The following is a 21125-nucleotide window of genomic DNA, read 5'->3' as shown; positions in this document are numbered from 1 at the left end:
AAAGGGATCTTTCTCAAATTTCATATATAGGTTTCCCTTGGTGCCTTGTTATGCATATTGCATTTTGAGACAAATCGGAAAACAACATGGCCGACAGGAAGCCATCTTGGATTTTGACAATTGAAGTTTGTTATCGCTATTTCTCAGAAAGTAATGAAGGGATCTTTCTCAAATTTCATATTAAGGTTCCCCTTGGTGCCTAGCTATGCATATTGCATTTTGAGACCAATCAGAAAACAACATGGCCGACAGGCAGCCATCTTGGATTTTGACAATTGAAGTTTGTTATCGCTATTTTACAGAAGGTACTGAAGGGATCTTTCTCAAATTTCATATTAAGGTACCCCATGGTGCCTAGCTATGCATATTGCATTTTGAGACCAATCAGAAAACAACATGGCCGACAGGCAGCCATCTTGGATTTTGACAATCGAAGTTTGTTATCGCTAATTCTCAGAAAGTAGTGAAGGGATCTTTCTCAAATTTGATATGTAGGTTCCCCTTGGTGCCTAGTTATGCATATTGCATTTTGAGACCAAACAGAAAACAACATGGCCGACAGGCAGCCATCTTGGATTTAGACAATTGAAGTTTGTTATCGCTATTTTACAGAAGGTACTGAAGGGATCTTTCTCAAATTTCATATGTAGATTCCCTTTGGTCCCTAATGTTGCATTTTGGGACCAATCCGAAAACAACATGGCCGACAGCCATTATCGCTAAATCTTAAATTTTATATATAGGTTCCCCTTGTTTGAAAAGTACTAGAGGACTGTTTCTGAATTTACACAGATTAGTAAGACTTAGAGGAAGGGAAAAGTAGAGAAAAGATCAATCTGACATGGAACCTATGAAGATCATTCAATGGTGGGCGCCAAGATCCCTCTGGGATCTCTTGTTAAAGTTATTTAACCTCATCTTTCTTGACTGTCAATCTCTGAAGCAATTTTAATGTCCATTACAGGTTTGAGTATGTTTGTAGGGCTGAGGGATCATTATTGCTTAATCGATGTATCAATAGATTGTTCTTTAATTTCTGCTTGTTGGCTGACCTTTTATTTATGGTAATGTGGAGAGTTTTATTCTTTGTTTTTTTTTTTTGTTTTTTACTTGTTTGATGTGATTTTTGTAGATTTTTGTTGCATTTTGGTTAGTTTGGTGCCTTTTATTAGAAAGTGTGGGTGATAGGGATTGAAGGATGTGAAATGTTGATGCCATTGTCAGCATTCTGTGTTTTTTCTGTAGATTTGTTCACTATGATTAGTTTCTGGAAAAGCAACAGTAGTTACAACAAAATTGTTAAAGGCTTCTTGACGAAACTATCTTTCAAGTTAAAATTATTTGACATCAAAGAAGTTATTTTTTATTATGTTGATATAATTTGTTGAAGTTTAATGATGTCTGTATGCATTGCAATCCTTATTACATGAATTACAATTAATATCTAATCCTGAATATGTCATTCGATGAAAAAATGTTACCTCTCTCGTGATAGCTACAAAAAATGATAATTTTTAGCTCACCGGTTACGAGTAACCAAGAGCTAATGCTGTCACCCCGGCGTCGGCGTCCCACCCCAAAACTTTAAAGTTTTTTTAGTAAGTTTTTTGGAAAGCTTGTATGTCCAAAAGTATACACCTCATGCCCTTCTAAGTTGGTTTATACATTCATTAGAGGTCTAGGAGTGATGTTATGGCAAAATCATGCAGAATAAAAATCATGATTTTTTCGCATTTTACCATTTTGTGGACTTAACTTTTTTGGCACCAAAACCCACTTTAAAGTTTTTGGGGTCAGTTTTTGGAAAGTTTGTAAGTCCAAACGTATACTTCTCATGCCCTTCTAAATTGGTTTATACATTCATTAGAGATCTAGGAAGGATGTTATGGCAAAATCATGCAGACAAAAATTGTGATTTTTTCGCATTTTACCATTTTGTGCACCAAAACTCACTTTAAAATTTTGGGGGTAAGTCCAAAAGTATACACCTATCACCCTTCTAATTTGATTTATACATTCATTAGAGATTCAGGAGTGATGCTGTGGCAAATCATGCAGAAAAAATTGGCATTTTGGCATTTTACTATTTAGTGGACATACTTTTTTTGACACAAAAACTCACTTTAAGATTTTGGGGGTTAGTTTTGAAAAGCTTGTAAGTCCACACCCTTCTAATTTGGTTGATACATCCATTAGAGGTCTAGGAGTGATATTATGTGACGTACAATTTCAAAATGACATACTTATACATACATAAAAAATGAACGCATAGTGTGATTGCTGCCACCGGTGAGCTTTCGCAATCATTGATTGCACTTGTTTATCTGCTTGTAAGATTTGTTGTTGGTGTTGTTTCTAGGACTAGTGATTTATTTGATTTTAGGTCATTTGACTCGTAGGGTCAGGATGACCTATAGCCATTGTGCTTCATCCGTTGCTATCCGCTGTGCACCGTCAATCATGCGTACATTTTTCACATTTCATATTTCTGCTCAAGTTCCACCAGGGGGACTGGGCTCTAACTTGTCTGAAATGATCCAGAGATGATACTCACCAAATGTTGTTACTTTTCGGGTAGGTCTGATATTCAAGATGGCAGCCATCTTGAAAGAACCTATTTCAAACTTTTTGTACCAGTTCCACTATTATAGTGTCATTGAGCTGTAAATTAGTTGGGGTGTTAAGGAAGTGGGGGTCTTCGACATGATAGCCACGGTGGCCATTTTGTAACATGATTACACAAACATAGTTTTCCTGAAAAACACCTATTTCAAACTTCTTCTCAAGTTCCACCCGTGGGATTCAGTTCTAACCTTCCTGAAATGATCCTGATATGGTCCAGACCAGGTGTTATTATTTTTTGGTTTCTCAGTAATCAAAGATGATGCAATGGCCAACATACAGTATTGCACAGTGTCATTAATTGTTGTGTACCACTATATATATACTACTACTGAGTATGTATACTACAATACTACTAACCTATAGCTAGGTTCTGTTAAAGTCAGATGACCATTAAGGCCCATGGACCTCTTGTTAAATATCTGTTTGTTCATGATAATGATAACACAATTAGGGATTAAACTGGATAGGGAGCAGCAAACCATGATGATTGTTGTCCAGTTTATGTATAATTTTCTTGCTTCAATGTTAAATCCATCTTGTAAGGTTGATAGAAATATTGAAGGTTTTGATTGGATGTAAAAGATGACAATAATTAGAAACAAACTCGGATCATTTTTTACTCACATTGTAGAAACAAAGGCCAATGTCTGCAGGCTCGTCAAATAACACTCGGTCATCATCACGGAACTCGGAACGAGGCTCAAATCCGGACAAGCTGGGTGTCATGTCTGGTCTCACTAGTGATGAGATCAAGATTTTACGTCGAGTGAAGGAGGAGGAGAGCCGGTCTGGAGGCTGGGTGCGGATCTTCCCTACTCCAGACACCTGGGATCTGTATTCTTCATTTCTACAGTATTCTAGCACCAATAACTTCATGCTACATAGTCGGCTCTACCCAGAAAGGTATATTTATGTAACTTTCCTTCTTTCACTGATGACTTAATGAATTACACCAGTTATATGTATACAGACATTAAAATGTTAGATTTATTTTAATAATGTACCTAATCAATAATTGAGAATCATTTTTGTTTCACAGACATAAGACAAATTCCAGCCAGTCTAAAACTGTAGGAACAGCTTCACTGGGATCCAGAGCCAGGTAAATATAGAGTTAAAATGGGACTTCTTTGTTAGGTCCCAGTACCATCTACCACATCCCTCACTGGTATCCTGGGTCAGGTAAATAATGAGTTAAAATGGGACTTCTTCGTTAGGTCCCAGTCCCAACTACCACACATACACCTCCAACTCATTATCAGCAGTTGATTAGAAATAATAAAACTATTTTTTGACAATTTAATAGATGAATATTTGTTTTGTAGTTTAAAAGTAAATTTTTCTATTGAATTCTCAATTTTAATAAAGCAATTGATTGTTTCCCTTTTCTATGGATGAACACTTAATTTATAAAGGTGGAGTGTATCACAGATGTGATTAACTGTAAAAGAGATTTTATCAATACATTAATTACTGTTTTATCTTGTAATAAGCCCATAATTAAGACCAATGCTTCAATTCTGTTTCAATGAAGGGGGAGGAAATTGTCTTACAAGTAATCAAAAGCTGGAACCTATCTCAAAGTAGGGTTGGAAACTTGTCTGTAGGTTGAACTTTGCTCAAAGTAGGGGAGGGGGTGGAACTCATGTCCAAGTAGAGGGGTGGGACTGGTATTTAGTAGGGAAGGGGGTGGAACTCATGTCCAAAGTAGGGAAGGGGGTGGAACTCATGTCCAAGTAGAGGGGTGGGACTGGTATTTAGTAGGGGTGAGGGTAGAACTCATGTCCAAGTAGAGGGGTGGGACTGGTATTTAGTAGGGGAGGAGGTGGAACTCATGTCCAAGTAGAGGGGTGGGACTGGTATTTAGTAGGGGTGGGGGTAGAACTCATGTCCAAGTAGAGGGGTGGGACTGGTATTTAGTAGGGGAGGGGGTGGAACTCATGTCCAAGTAGAGGGGTGGGACTGGTATTTAGTAGGGGAGGGGGTAGAACTCATGTCCAAGTAGAGGGGTGGGACTGGTATTTAGTAGGGGAGGGGTTAGAACTCATGTCCAAGTAGAGGGGTGGGACTGGTATTTAGTAGGGGAGGGGTTAGAACTCATGTCCAAGTAGAGGGGTGGGACTGGTATTTAAGTAGGGGACGGAATTCTTATTGGCTTATTACTGACAGTGCAGTAAAATTTATGAGCATTTCTACTGAGCTATATCAGACATAACTAGACTGATTGTCATTGGCTATGTGCTTGTCATCGTTCATCCATAAACAATTAAGTTTTGACCCATAACCATTTTTAAATCTGGATGAAATAAAAGACATATTAGTCATATACTACCATCATTACAAATGGCTGGATGTTGGTGAACAGACTGACAGTCTGAGATGCTCCTGAAAACAGCGTCTAGAGCCATACAGGTCAAACGTTAACATGTACATTTTGACAAGCAGCAAGAGGCCCAAGAACTTTAACAGTAACCTGATTTCTAATATTTATTTCAGTCAATTTGACACATTTTGGCCAGCCTGTCTGTCCCTGGGGTCAGTTGGGGCCATTAATTAATATGTGCATACAATTAAACTACTGTCATACTCACAATTCTAACCAAGTCTGAATTATTTCCAAAGGCAATTTATCAAACGATCCTCAAAAGATGTGATTTCTTGTTAGTATGTATATAGTGTAATGTTTACACGAGACCCAAAGTAATATAATCCATTATTTCAAAGCATGCATCTTAAGAACCTTTCTTTCTATAGAGTATTTGATTCCACTATATCGAGGTCTTGAGGTAAAAGATTTTGATATTTCAGTCCATCCGACCCAATTTTGCCCCGCCCCTCAGGCCCCTGGGGTGGGACCAGATATAATTTACAGTTTTGGTTGAACTTTGGTCATGAAAGGTTTCTGAAAAATTTCATTATGGAAAAATTATGACACTGTAAAACCCTAGTGGTGCTGAATGGGTATATATCTGATCCATCGGTCGGGTGCTGAATGGGTATATATCTCCACCAGTTACAGAATATCAAAGCCCAATATGTCGTAGTTCTGTAACAACCATAATTATGACACTTTAAGAAACTTTTAAATAAAGTTATGAATGTATGTAAGCCTTAATGATATAAGCAAACAGGTGTTCAGGACAAGGAAAAATGATTGATACTGAACTGTTTCAGAATAAATCCTATTTTACGGTCATCTTGCAAGTAAGTACGGGTACATTTGTAGGACTGGTGTATCAGTCACTTACCACTCGTAATCACGTCTTTATGATGTAGATTAGTCCTGGTGGCCTTTATATAAGGACATTTTACAATATCAATGCATTTTCGACAGGACAGCTGGTAGTATTGGAATGATTATAGAGATGGACAAGTGACCATTGTCACATGTCTACCTCTAGGAAAATAAACCTCAATGCATGTACAGGATTGAAAACAATTCATTCAGGTGAAAGTTATTTGGTGGCAGCAAACGTTATTCACACAAATTACTAAAAGTAAAAATGGTTATAATTGGTTTATTGACATATATTTTTTAATATGCACTATATGGCCTTTCTGTTCTAGCTGCAGGACTCAACCCACAAATCATAAACACTTTAAACATATCTGATTGTGGTTTCAGTCCTTTCATTTCAACAGTCCCACAGTTAATGGACATAGGGCTTGAAGAGTCTGCTGTAGATGGACATGATTTAATTGGACAAGTCCTCAGTCAATGGACATAGGGTTCAATGAACAGTTCCTCAGTCAATGGACAAAGGGTTCAATGAACAGTTCCTCAGTCAATGGACAAAGGGTTCAATGAACAGTTCCTCAGTCAATGGACAAAGGGTTCAATGAACAGTTCCTCAGTCAATGGATGTAGAGTTCAATGAACAGTTCCCCAGTCAATGGACAAAGGGTTCAATGAACAGTTCCCCAGTCAATGGACATAGGGTTCAATGAACAGTTCCCCAGTCAATGGACAAAGGGTTCAATGAACAGTTCCCCAGTCAATGGACAAAGGGTTCAATGAACAGTTCCCCAGTCAATGGATGTAGAGTTCAATGAACAGTTCCTCAGTCAATGGACAAAGGGTTCAATGAACAGTTCCCCAGTCAATGGACATAGGGTTCAATGAACAGTTCCTCAGTCAATAGACAAAGGGTTCAATGAACAGTTCCCCAGTCAATGGACATAGGGTTCAATGAACAGTTCCCCAGTCAATGGATGTAGAGTTCAATGAACAGTTCCCCAGTCAATGGACATAGGGTTCAATGAACAGTTCCCCAGTCAATGGACATAGGGTTCAATGAACAGTTCCCCAGTCAATGGACATAGGGTTCAATGAACAGTTCCTCAGTCAATAGACAAAGGGTTCAATGAACAGTTCCCCAGTCAATGGACAAAGGGTTCAATGAAGAGTTCCCCAGTCAATGGATGTAGAGTTCAATGAACAGTTTCTCAGTCAATAGACATAGGGTTCAATGAACAGTTCCCCAGTGAATGGACATAGGGTTCAATGAACAGTTCCCCAGTCAATGGACATAGGGTTCAATGAACAGTTCCCCAGTCAATGGATGTAGAGTTCAATGAACAGTTCCTCAGTCAGTAGACAAAGGGTTCAATGAACAGTTCCCCAGTCAATGGACATAGGGTTCAATGAACAGTTCCCCAGTCAATGGATGTAGAGTCCAATGAAGAGTTCCTCAGTCAATGGACATAGGGTTCAATGAAGAGTTCCCCAGTCAATGGACATAGGGTTCAATGAAGAGTTCCTCAGTCAATAGACATAGGGTTCAATGAAGAGTTCCCCAGTCAATGGACATAGGGTTCAATGAAGAGTTCCCCAGTCAATGGATGTAGAGTCCAATGAAGAGTTCCTCAGTCAATGGACATAGGGTTCAATGAAGAGTTCCCCAGTCAATGGACATAGGGTTCAATGAAGAGTTCCCCAGTCAATGGACATAGGGTTCAATGAAGAGTTCCCCAGTCAATGGACATAGGGTTCAATGAAGAGTTCCCCAGTCAATGGACATAGGGTTCAATGAACAGTTCCCCAGTCAATGGATGTAGAGTTCAATGAACAGTTCCTCAGTCAATAGACATAGGCTTTGAACAGTCCTTTAGTTAATGTGAGTTTCCTATGATTAATTAACTGTAAGCTGCAGAGGTTCTTTTCAGTTAATTTTTGGCTTGAGGACTTCTTCAGTAATGTGGGGTTAGAACACTTACACAGCTAAATTAATATGATTTTGTAACAGTCCCACAGTTAATGTGGGGTTTGAACAGTCCCGCAGTTAATGTGGGGTTTGAGCAGTCCCGCAGTTAATGTGGGGTTTGAACAGTCCCGCATTTAATGTGGGGTTTGAACAGTCCCGAATTTGATGTGTGGTTTGAACAGTCTCGCAGTTAATGTGGGGTTTGAACAGTCCCGAATTTGATGTGTGGTTTGAACAGTCTCACAGTTAATGTGGGGTTTGAACAGTCCCGAATTTGATGTGGGGTTTGAACAGTCCCGCAGTTAATGTGGGGTTTGAGCAATCCCGCAGTTAATGTGGGGTTTGAACAGTTCGCAGTTAATGTGTGGTTTGAACAGTCCCGCATTTAATATGGGGTTTGAACAGTCCCGCAATTAATGTAGGGTTTGAACAGTCCCGCAGTTAATGTCGGGTTTAAACAGTCCCGCAGTTAATTTGTGGTTTAAACAGTCCCGCAGTTAATGTGGGTTTTGAACAGTCTCGCAGTTAATGTGGGTTTTGAACAGTCCCGAATTTGATGTGGGGTTTGAACTGTCTCACAGTTAATGTGGGGTTTGAGCAGTCCCGCAGTTAATGTGGGGTTTGAACAGTCCCGCAGTTAATGTGGGGTTTGAACAGTCCCGCAGTTAATATGGGGTTTGAACAGTCCCGCAGTTAATGTGGGGTTTGAACAGTCCCGCAGTTAATGTGGGGTTTGAACAGTCCTGCAGCTAACAAGGAAGTGTCCAAAAGTCCTCGTTGTTATATCGTCCATGTGGTGTTATATAAATAGAGCCTGCATGTGGCCATGCTTTTCTATTGTTGGGTGGCAGTGTTCAGGTGCTTATGCATGCATGGTTCAATATCTGCATTTTAGAGGATAGAAGTCAGTGATAGTAATTTTGGTCACTTTATTTGTTGATATTCATTCTGACATTCTGGAGGTCTACTTTTGTGTTGATTACATAGCTTACATAGACTTGATATAATTCTGTTAAATCTGACAGGAACAATATGGTAGATTTTAATTTCAAATTATTTAATCATTATGATACTTCCTAATGTTAAATAACAGAAAAAATAATGAAACTAAATATAGCAAAGCTATATACCAACCAGGAGAGGATAAAAAGGCAGGAATTAGATATATAGGTAAAGTATGTATTCTCAGTTAAGGATTGTTGTTCACATAATTAAGTATTTAATTTATTATCTACTCTGACAATATCAGTTTCTTCGTTAGTACACTCCTGTTATAATATCATACATATCTACTTTGTACTAAAAGCATGCTGAATCACACCTGTCTGATAGCCACTGTCGTAGATACTGCCTACGTACATTTGTACCTGTATAGCTATTTTTAGACATTGTATTTGTCGTGTTGTCTACCATATGTTACTGATCCTTCCTTTTCATGTTATATAATGTGATATTGATATGAATAATTTTACTAAAATACTCCTGTTTGTAAATCAGTCAAAAATGTTAAATAACTACATCCAGAAGAATGCTTGGTATACAACTATCAAGTGTGGTAATCAACAATTTCATGTGTCAAATTATAGGTAATTTTTTCTTTGACATATATGTACTGTGTAAATAAAAGGTGCATGGTTGGACAAAACTATTTTCATAAAAGAGAAGGAAATTGGCACTTACAGTAACAGATACTGAACATATTATTTTGAAAGTTGAATTTGTTGAATTCCAAACATATCCACAACCCAAGCCAGCTACTATCAGGGGATTTGTGTCAATCCATCAAGTTTGGTTTAAAACAATTAGTTTGTAATTAGTATTGTTAAATATGTGACATTTCTTTCCTTACAGGAATACATATGCCCACCTTGGTCTTTCAACTGGAAAGTCAGATGCAGAGGTGAGTGAGAAAACAAACCTACAGATATTAATGATAAATTACTAAATGTATTATTATAATTGAGTGCTAATTTAATGAAACATTATTATTAAAAAGTATTAATACTATTCCAAAATGAATTCCTGTGAAACGATCTAAAACTCAGTTGGTGATATCATTTTTATTTGTCGTCATCAGTCATGTATAGGCAATATCAATCAATGAATGCCACCGATCAAAGACTTGGATGGAAGCTGTTACTGTAAAAATGCATAGAATTATAACAATACCCTAACTACTAGTAAATGCTTTCTATCAATTCATCTAAGTTAATGTATGTGTTCAGTGACATGTAATTAAGTACATGTACTTACCAGTATTTATTTAATAAGTACTTAAAAATAAAAACATGTGATTGGAAAGTTTCATATGACATCATCAAAAGTACATGAAAATGAATATCTAATACTACATATTAGCACTGCTATGTCAGAGATATAATAGTTCATTTAACAATAACTTGATCAAATAAACATTTAAAAAAGAGAAGTTTTAGGAACATCTGTGTGATGCATAAATGCAAAAGTATTGGACAAATTATTTATTATTAGTAAATATATGTACAGCATGTACTCCATATAGGAAGGTGTGGCAGACCGATGTCAGACTTTATATAACTAATTGTTTAAAACATTTGTGTGCTGTTTTCACCAGTTAGCGGAGTGTTATGCAGATGCCATAATAAGAACAAGGCACTATGAACGAAAACTTGGAACTGGACGCAGTCGGCGAAAAGGGAAAAGGAAAAACCGTAAAGGTATTTGTATAATGTGTTACAGTTTTGTTAAATTTTAATTTCTATATTTTCTTTAAAATTTGAATTAGTCTTAAGTTCGGTAGAAGATATTCAAAATTATTTAATATTTTGTAATATTTGCCTTGCATGATTATTTTATTGTTTTAGCTAAACCAAAAACAAAGTTAGCCCAGGGTGTGGCAGAGGAGGGTGAGGGTGAGGAGGAGGGAGAGGGTGTGGAGGAAGATGCTGGTGCAGACAACGCTAGTCCAAAGGATGAACAGAGGACAACAGTAACATCATATGAATCTGGGTCTCACATAGACAGAGTCCCTGTGGAAGGAGAATCTGAAAACTCAAAGACATTAGAAACATCGAAAAAACAAGTGTCTCATTCTCCGGATGACCCTCCTCCAAAACCCAGTAAAACAGTCGATAGATTACCCCCCAAACCCCAAACTACCATTATCAGTTCAGGAGATGCTCCTTCCCGAGGACCAGACAAGGACGGGGAGTCACAGTCTACAGTAACTCTATCTAAACCACCTGTCCCTCAAGAACCTAAGTTCAAGGTCGTGGAGATGCTACATAAAGGCAGCTCTCTCAGGTACAGCTCTTGTTTGATGTGATGATGTGTACAAATTTAATACAGAATTTCAATTTCTAATTTCATAACATAATGAATCAATGATGGTGGTTTTATTTCCCCCTCTCTAACATTCACCCTCCCTGACATCCTCCCTCCCTGACATTCTCCCTCCCTGACATTCTCCCTCCCTGACATTCTCCCTCCCTGACATCCTCCCTCCCTGACATCCTCCCTCCCTGACATCCTCCCTCCCTGACATCCTCCCTCCCCGACATTCTCCCTCCCCGACATCCTCCCTCCCCGACATCCTCCCTCCCGACATCCCCCCTCCCCGACATCCTCCCTCCCCGACATCCTCCCTCCCCGACATTCTCCCTCCCCGACATCCTTCCTCCCCGACATCCTCCCTCCCCGACATCCTCCTCCCTGACATCCTCCCTCCCTGACATCCCCCCTCTCTGACATCCTCCCTCCCGCCATCATCCCTCAGACATCCTCCTCCCTGACTCCCCTCCCTGGACATCCTCCCTCCCTGACTATCCCTCCTTGCCCTGACATCCTCCTCCCTGGATATCCTCCCTCCCTGACAATCTCATCCTCCCTCCCTGACATCCTCCCTCCCTGACATCCTCCCTCCCTGACATCCTCCTCCCTGACATCCTCCCTCCCTGACAACCTCCCTCCCTGACATCCTCCTCCCTGACATCCTCCCTCCCTGACACCCCCTCCCTGACAACTTCCCTCCCTGACATTCACCCTCCCTGACATCCCCCTCCCTGACATCCTCCATCCTTGACATTCACCCTCCCTGACATCCTCCCTCCCTGAAATCCCCCTCCCTGACATCCTCCATCCTTGACATTCACCCTCCCTGACATCCTCCCTCCCTGACATCCCCCTCCCTGACATCCTCCATCCTTGACATTCACCCTCCCTGACATCCTCCCTCCCTGACATCCCCCTCCCTGACATCCTCCCTCCCTGACATCCACCTCCCTAACACCCCCTCCTCTATAACATCTTCCTCCCTAGCTACCCCTCTCCAACACATACATCTCTCCCTAATAGTGTGACACAGTAACCCTAGCCCTCAGTGACAACATTAACCCTAGCCCTCAGTGACAGTAACCCTAGCCCTCAGTGACCCAGTAACCCTATCCTCAGTGACACAGTAACCCTATCTTCAGTGACACAGTAACCCTAGCCCTCAGTGACACAGTAACCCTAGCCCTCAGTGACACAGTAGCCCTAGCCCTCATTTACACAGTAACCCTAGCCCTCAGTGACACAGTAACCCTATCCTCAGTGACACAGTAACCCTAGTCCTCAGTGACACAGTAACCCTAGTCCTCAGTGACACGGTAACCCTAGCCCTCAGTGACACGGTAACCCTATCCTCAGTGACACAGTAACCCTATCCTCTGTGACACAGTAACCCTATCCTCAGTGACACAGTAACCCTAGCCATCAGTGACGTAACCCTAGTCCTCAGTGACACAGTAACCCTAGCCCTCATTTACACACCCTAGCCCTCAGTGACCGGTAACCCTATCCTCAGTGACACAGTAAACCCTATCCTCTGTGACACAGTAACCCTATCCTCAGTGACACAGTAACCCTAGCCATCAGTGACGTAACCCTAGTCCTCAGTGACACAGTAACCCTAGCCATCAGTGACACAGTAACCCTAGTCCTCAGTGACACAGTAACCCTAGCCCTCAGTGACACGGTAACCCCTATCCTCAGTGACACAGTAACCCTATCCTCTGTGACACAGTAACCCTAGTCCTCTGTGACACAGTAACACCCTATCCTCAGTGACACAGTAACCCTAGTCCTCAGTGACACAGTAACCCTAGCCCTCAGTGACACAGTAACCCTAGCCCTCAGTGACACAGTAACCCTAGCCCTCAGTGACACAGTAACCCTAGCCCTCAGTGACACAGTAAACCTAGCCCTCAGTGACACAGTGACCTGCTCTATACATGTATGATTAAATGTACACTATCACACATGATAAAACTATTAATGATGATACCTTGGTGTTTACAGTAAAGTACAGGCCCGCAGTGCGTTTGCTATGTACCTAGTGAGAGTTCAACAACGTCTCGTGTCAGAACACAATCCTACCTCTCAGGAAGACATTGATGCTCTTAATGAGCAAATGGTAAGGTTTATTAATTAATCGGTAATACTTTTATATCAGACATTGATTCTGGGGCAATGATTATAAGGAAGCTAAAATTTCATTTTTGGATTATATATGCATTATGCACAATGTATTGCTTGTCAACATACAATTTGAATGCTCCCTGAGAATTTCTGCAGAAATTGAGTTTTTTATAAATTGTTAAAAATTTAATATCTGCCATATATGAAGTGGAGACATATGAGGTACATTATATTGGTTGGCAGTTACATTTTAATGGGGTTTTTTTTATTTTAGAGATTTTAAGTCATATCTCAATCTTATAGAATTGATCAGCAATTCAAGGCACATCATTTAATCTTTTTCAGGATTTAGTTTTAAGATTCCTGAAAAGAGCTGCTGTCAATTTACAACAGCAGTTCAAGGTCATTGTACCGAGTCGCAAATTACCACTGAACGATCGACGCCGAATTCTCGCCAAACAGCTCGGTGACTTTGTACATATTTACAACAAGGTATTTATACCATGAATGGATCTACTAGCTCCAGCCTTATCTATATCTTCACAGAGATTTCTGACTAATTAAGCAGTTTGATTGAATATAATTATTTAAAAGAACTCTGGTTTGTTTGTAAATTACCTCAGGGATTAGATTATTGGGTCTTCATACCCCAATATAAATCTGGGTCTGTGTACTCCAGTATAAATCTGGGTCTGTGTACTCCAGTATAAATCTGGGTCTGTGTACTCCAGTATAAATCTGGGTCTGTGTACTCCAATATAAATCTGGGTCTGTGTAATCCAGTATAAATCTGGGTCTGTGTACTCCAATATAAATCTGGATCTGTGTACTCCAATATAAATCTGGATCTGTGTACTCCAATATAAATCTGGGTCTGTGTACTCCAATATAAATCTGGGTCTATGTACTCCAGTATAAATCTGGATCTGTGTACTCCAATATAAATCTGGGTCTGTGTACTCCAATAAAGCTCTGGGTCTGTGTACTCCAATATAAATCTTGATCTGTGTACTCCAATATAAATCTGGGTCTGTGTACTCCAATATAAATCTGGGTCTATGTACTCGAGTATGAATCTGGGTCTGTGTACTCCAGTATAAATCTGGGTCTGTGTACTCCAATATAAATCTGGATCTGTGTACTCCAATATAAATCTGGGTATGTGTACTCCAATATAAATCTGGGTTTGTGTACTCCAGTATAAATCTGGGTATGTGTACTCCAATATAAATCTGGGTATGTGTACTCCAATATAAATCTGGGTTTGTATATATACTCCAGTATAAATCTGGGTCTATGTACTCCAGTATGAGTCTGGGTCTGTGTACTCCAGTATAAATCTAGGTCTGTGTACTCCTGTATAAATGTGTCCAATTATACCAACATCAAATGACCTCTCTTACCAATTAACCACATCAAATGACCTCTATTACCAATTACCCACATCAGATGACCTCTCTGTCCATTTACCCACATCAAACATACTCTCTGGTGCTCTTACATCTGCTGTTAGTACTTGTCTACTCTCCTGTTTAGTGTCTTTGCCCCTAGGTGTAATCTCCATGATTAAGCTCCTCCTGAGCTCCTATACAATGTTCTCTGATGAAATGTTAAGAGTGCACCTGTAGTTGCCAGTTCTGTTGAGCTTTCTCCTAAGCTCTCTTGTACAATGCTCTCTTAGAGCTGTTAGCGTTTGTTGTGAGATCTGTTGAGCTTTCTCCTAAGCTCTCTCTGTACAATGTTCTCTAAGAGCTGTTAACTTTTGTTGTGAGCTCTGTTGAGTTCTCTCCTAAGCTCTCTCTGTACAATATTCACTGATGAGCTGTTAACTTTTGGTGTGAGCTCTGGTGAGCTCTCTCCTAAGCTCTCTCTCTACAATATTCCCTGATGAACTGTTAACTTTTGTTGTGAGTTCTGTTGAGCTCTCTCTGTACAATATTCCCTGATGAACTGTTAACTTTTGTTGTGAGCTCTGATGAACTGTTAACTTTTGTTGTGAGCTCTGATGAGCTCACTCCTAAGCTCTCCCTGTACAGTATTCCCTGATGAACTGTTAACTTTTGTTGTGAGCTCTCTCCTAAGCTCTCCCTGTTCAGTATTCCCTGGTGAGCTGTTAAGTGCACTCCTCTGTTACAGTTACTTCATCACAGCAAGCAGGTATAAGTAGCATGGAGTATGCTGTAGAGCTAGTATATAACCCTTCACAACTGATTTCCCTGTTCATCTATAATATCAGTGGATTAGGGTTGAGAGCCGCTGAATGTCATGTGTTTTGAATTTAAAACAGTCTGATATCAGTAATATCAATCTTAGTTTATAGAATTTTCTCATTGTTTATGTAATAACTATCCTTTCAAAACCTGATAATCAATAAGCATGCAGATCTTGTCAAGTTTAATTTCACATGCATGATTAAACTAAAAATGAGTTGTGGAATTAGGTCTACATTGAACCAATATTTAATCCTATATTCAGCATTAAACTTCCTTCAATGTTTGCTTTTATTATCATTGATGTTTCCACATATACAAACACATACTTGAGCTACGGTTGTCTTTGACATTCCTTCCCTTTATATAAATCTAACAGATGGTGTTTCTGAACTGTCTTGACACTGTAAGCATACTGACTTGTATTTTTGCAGCAGTTTTGAAGTTTTACACAAAATAGTGCTACTCAGCCATATACATGCCTGGAACACAGTGATAATTAATTTGTGATTAGTGGAATTTTTACTTTTAAATAAGCATGAAAAGTGCTGAAATATTAATGCTAGATATGATCACCAATAAAATGGAGGTACCACTTAGCTGTATATATGTACATTTCTAATATAATTTACCTTTGACAGTGTTACGTAGAACAACTTACAAAAAATATTTGTGAATTGTTTCAACATGCTAATTTAAACTGCTTCACAAAAAGTAACAATAAATAATTTCAAGTTGATGCCTGTTCGAAATGCATTAATTAATATGTACAATGTAGATTGGCTAGAAACAAACTTATCTGTTATAAGATTTGAGTATAACTTTGACATGGATATTATTGTTGATATGTTTGGTGCTAGACCTTCAGGTTTCGATTGAGTGTTACATGCTAGTATTATTTAACTGGCTAAGGTCAGGTGAACATATGTTATTGTCTTCATTGTCTTATAATTAATTTTTCTTTGTTTTCATGCTAAATACTCAAATGTGATCGATCGAAAAATTCTTTTCATTCTTCTATGAAAGAAATTCCGAGAATGGCGCGAAAAATGTGACGTCACAATACAACAATTGACGTTGCGTATTGATTTGAGAAAAAGAATCCCATTTAAAACCAGTAAAATTGTACATAAAACATGTTTTAAATTAGAAAATCATTTTCAAAAATTAATTATAAGCGTTGATGTCAATTATTTTTTAGTTTCATCGGGGTATGAAACAAATTTTGTTTGCAAACTTCTTTAAGAATCCGCTACGCGGATTCATACAGTTTGCAAACAAAATTTGTTTCATACCCCGATGAAGCTAAAAAAAAATGACATCAATGCTTAAACCATTGTCTTACCATTGTCTTCATTGTCTTACCTTTGTCTTACTATTGTCTTACCATTGTCTTCATTGTCTTTCTATTGTCTTACCATTGTCTTCGTTGTCTTACCTTTGTCTTACTATTGTTTTACCATTGTCTTACCATTGTCTTACCATTGTCTTCATTGTCTTACCATTGTCTTACCATTGTCTTCATTGTCTTACTATTGTCTTGCCATTGTCTTACCATTGTCTTATCATTGTCTTCATTGTCTTACCATTGTCTTACCATTGTCTTCATTGTCTTACCATTGTCTTACCATTGTCTTATCATTGTCTTACTATTGTCTTACCATTGTCTTACCATTGTCTTACCATTGTCCTCAACGTTCAACAGAACAGCTGCTGAAATTTTTTTTACCAAATTGATTTGTGAATATTTTGGAGATTTTGCCAGGAAGCCTGCCTGACTTGAAGCAATTTGATCTTGGTTATATAAAGGTCTGTCCGTCCTAAGTGTCACAATGATTGGGCTCATTGGATTTTCCTGGGTTGTTGGTCAGTCTTTTGGTTCACTTGATGCCATTCATCCTAAGGCTAGAATTAGATAAATCCATTATATCTTAATTTGTGGGATTGAGACAATGATGGGAAGGTAATGAATTAAAAGCATTTTCTGCCCAATAAATAATTATACTAATAATTATCCTTCTTAACATTTCTAAGGGAAAAAATGAAATATAAGAAAGTTTTTTTGTTACTTTTTGAAAATATGATTTTGATAATGGCTTCTTTGCGTTTAGGAAACAGAACAAATTCGGTTAAAAAAATTGGCTGAGCAGAAACAGGGTAAAACAGCTGAGGTGCATCCCCGAGGAGAAACACTGTGTGAAAAACGATTTGAAAAATTTGTCAACATTGCCAGGTATGTATTCAAGATTGAACTTTGATGTCCTGAGTAAGCGGTCTGTATATATAGGAACTACTTAATGTTTCAACTAATTGTACTTTTATTTATAAAACCATTCTAGTTCGCAATGAAATAAATACATCTAACATGCCCCATACAGTGTTGTAGCGACAGGTTGTATGCAGACCAGTGACAATGACAGCAGTGTGAAGTTATATAATTATGGTATATGTTTGCAATCAGTATTTAGAACTATGTGAACCAATTTCAATTAATTTTCTTTTGTCGAGAATGAGAAAGCCATGTTTTCATTTATTATTACATTACTGCATGATACCGTACTGTTGTGGCAGATCCCACACTGGAAAAGTGTGTGTTACTGAACTTACACATGAGTTTTTGTCATATTGCTGATATCCAGGTGAGCGATATAGTCGAGACATTGTGATGATAGAAGTATTGAATGTATTAAAGAATACAATGTATATTCCTGTCAATGGTTTGTTAACAGTGAAGGGGAACTGGAGGAGGTCTTGACAACCTACACACGCATCAATAAATCAGCCAGCATATTTCTGGGTGGAGGTGATGCTAACAACAAAGCTGGTACTAGTACAGAGAGCAGTGCGTCTCGCCCCAGTACTGTAACACAACCGCGAGCTGCTGGAACATCAGCCTCAGATACAGGTCTCCAGAAACGAAGGGATAGCACTTCCAGAGAGAGACGAGACAGTACATCACAAGACAGACGAGACAGCACATCACAAGACAGACGAGACAGCGTGTCAAACGAAGGTGCGTCCTCTGCAGAATCTAGCTCTTACAGTTGGGCGTTAGGGGTTATGGCCCCTTGATTAACGAAAAATGTCATTTTTGGAAGTTTCCATGCAATAATGGAAACAAATATTATCAGATTTTCTTGAAACTTGGTAACAACATTAAATACCTTAATTGCTCAGCTGGGTTTGATCACCACTTTTTGCGAAAGTTATTTGGCAGAGTTATGACCCCTTGGTTAACGAAAAATGTCATTTTTTTGCAAAAAAGCTGCTTTTTCACTCAATAAATGGTGGAAATATTATCCAGCAAATTCACTTCAAACACTATACAAGGGCTCAACCAAGTTCAATAGCTTTGGGTACGTCAGATCTAATTGTGTCAAAATTACATGTTCCAACCTAACCTAAAAAGAGTTCCCCTACAATATGATTACCCCCACACAAGCGAGGGATATAAATTCTACGAATTAGCTTGTTAGTGGTAGATTTTGTTTTTGATACATTTCAATGTTAGTTTGGATATAAACTTATTGGTAGATTTGGTTTGCATATTAGTGATAATCTAGATTTGATCTACATTTAGTGGTAGATTTGATTTATGTCGAGTGATAGCATTTATTAGTTAATTAAAGTTGTAGATTTTGTTTATATTTAGTGGTAGATATGGTTAACGTTTTTAAAGTGATAGATTTGATTGATATTTAGTGATAGATTTGGTTTGTATTTAGTGGTAGATTTTGTTGATATTTAGTGATAGATTTTGTTGATATTTAGTAAATGATTTGATTTATATTTAGTGGTATGTTTGGTTAACGTTATTAAAATGATAGATTTGATTTATATTTAGTGATAGATTTGGTTTATATTTAGTGGTAGATTTGGTTTATATTTAGTGGTAGATTGATTGATATTTAGTGATAGATTTGATTGATATTTAGTGGTAGATTGATTTATATTTAGTGGTAGATTGATTGATATTTGGTAGTAAATTGATTGATATTTAGTGGTAGATTTGTTTTATATTTAGTGGTAGATTTGATTGATATTTAGTGGTAGATTTGTTTTATATTTAGTGGTAGATTTGATTGATATTTAGTGGTAGATTCATTGATATTTAGTGGTAGATTGATTGATATTTAGTGGTAGATTTGATTGATATTTAGTGGTAGATTTGATTGATATTTAGTGGTAGATTGATTTATATTTAGTGGTAGATTTGTTTTATATTTAGTGGTAGATTTGTTTTATATTTAGTGGTAGATTGATTGATATTTAGTGGTAGATTGATTTATATTTAGTGGTAGATTTGATTGATATTTAGTGATAGATTTGATTTATATTTAGTGGTAAATTGATTGATATTTAGTGATAGATTTGATTTATATTTAGTGGAATATCGATTGATATTTAGTGGTAGATTTGATTGATATTTAGTGGTAGATTGATTGATATTTAGTGGTAGATTTGATTGATATTTAGTGGTAGATTTGTTTTATATTTAGTGGTAGATTTTGATTGATATTTTACAATAGATTTTGTTGATATTTTACGATAGATTTTGTGGATATTTTACAATAGATTTTGTTGATATTTAGTAAATATGGATTTGATTTATATCTAGTGGTAGATTTGATTAACATTTAGTCACTGTGGTAGATTTTATTTTGTCGGCTGCGATGCATTGCTCACACTAATAATGATGATCATGATGCATTCGCCACTTCAATTTGTAGCTATAAGTATGTGGATTTGTAAAATTCCTTTTTATTTTGTTATTTTTGCTGGAGTTATGGCCCTTTGAAAATTGTAACGTCATCAACCTTTTTTCCTGATATTTTTTTGCCACTGCTTTATCACATCAATTAATAACTTAGTATGTGAGTTTTTCACAATGAATTACAGTTTGAACCCTGTGTCAATAATCCATTTTTAGGTTTATATATATAATGACCTTAAGCTATCAGGCTTCTTCCGTCATCGCTCTCTGGGCGTAGACGTTTTACCTTTCAAACTTCTTCTCAAGTTCCATTAGAGAGATTCAACTCAAACTGACCTGAAATGATCTTGAGATCGTCCCGACCAAGTCTTGTTATTTTTCGTGTCGTATTTAGTGGTTTGGTCTATGTTTAGTGTGTCCACTCCTACCAACCATACTTTCCTCCTGTACAACTGTTTGTGAGTATAAATCACCAAATCCTTGTACACATATTTCTTCTACTCCAGCTGTGTTTGTGAAGTTGTTGTTTTGCAGTTTTTAATTATTTTTTTTTAAGCTGTATGTGCTCCGTCTTGTCTCGTCCTTTCCGGGGTGATTACATTATTATATTGTCCAGTAGTGTATGTAAAGTATTTGTAGTAATACTAAGAATAATTGTTTAAGTGAATTACGATTTCAAGTTTCACTGTTTTATTTAAGTTATTTTGAAATATAGGTTGATAAGTTTTACAACTGATCCGAATGATATACTATGAGATATACTATGGGATATACTATGAGATATACTATGGGATATACTATGGGATATGCTATGAGATATACTATGAGATATACTATGAGATATACTATGGGATATGCTATGAGATATACTATGAGATATACTATGGGATATGCTATGAGATATGCTATGAGATATACTATGGGATATGCTATGAG

The 21125-nt window shown here is 37.8% G+C and overlaps 1 protein-coding gene across 16 annotated transcripts in view; it reads left to right on the top strand.

Moving 5' to 3' along the window:
• Positions 1–21125, top strand: part of LOC117323250 (tubulin polyglutamylase TTLL5-like) — a 65284-nt gene that overhangs the window by 28489 nt on the left and 15670 nt on the right. For 14 of the 16 annotated variants that reach the window (XR_004531694.1, XR_004531695.1, XM_033878345.1 and 11 more), the window contains 11 exons: positions 3257–3528; positions 3665–3727; positions 5800–5829; positions 9681–9729; positions 10423–10525; positions 10673–11111; positions 13146–13260; positions 13611–13757; positions 15402–15422; positions 17587–17708; positions 18205–18488. Coding sequence is in view for 14 of the 16 variants with exons in the window: in XM_033878345.1 (XP_033734236.1) it covers positions 3257–3528; positions 3665–3727; positions 5800–5829; positions 9681–9729; positions 10423–10525; positions 10673–11111; positions 13146–13260; positions 13611–13757; positions 15402–15422; positions 17587–17708; positions 18205–18488 (1645 nt within the window). In the remaining 2 variants the exon portion in view is untranslated. The remainder of the gene's footprint in view (positions 1–3256; positions 3529–3664; positions 3728–5799; positions 5830–9680; positions 9730–10422; positions 10526–10672; positions 11112–13145; positions 13261–13610; positions 13758–15401; positions 15423–17586; positions 17709–18204; positions 18489–21125) is intronic. The other 2 variants (XM_033878339.1, XM_033878338.1) reach the window with 2 other exon arrangements.

The sequence above is a fragment of the Pecten maximus genome, chromosome 3 (assembly GCF_902652985.1).
Source record: "Pecten maximus chromosome 3, xPecMax1.1, whole genome shotgun sequence".
In the NCBI taxonomy this organism is placed as follows: Eukaryota; Metazoa; Mollusca; class Bivalvia; order Pectinida; family Pectinidae; genus Pecten; species Pecten maximus.
This window is presented reverse-complemented; position numbering and strand designations above follow the sequence as displayed.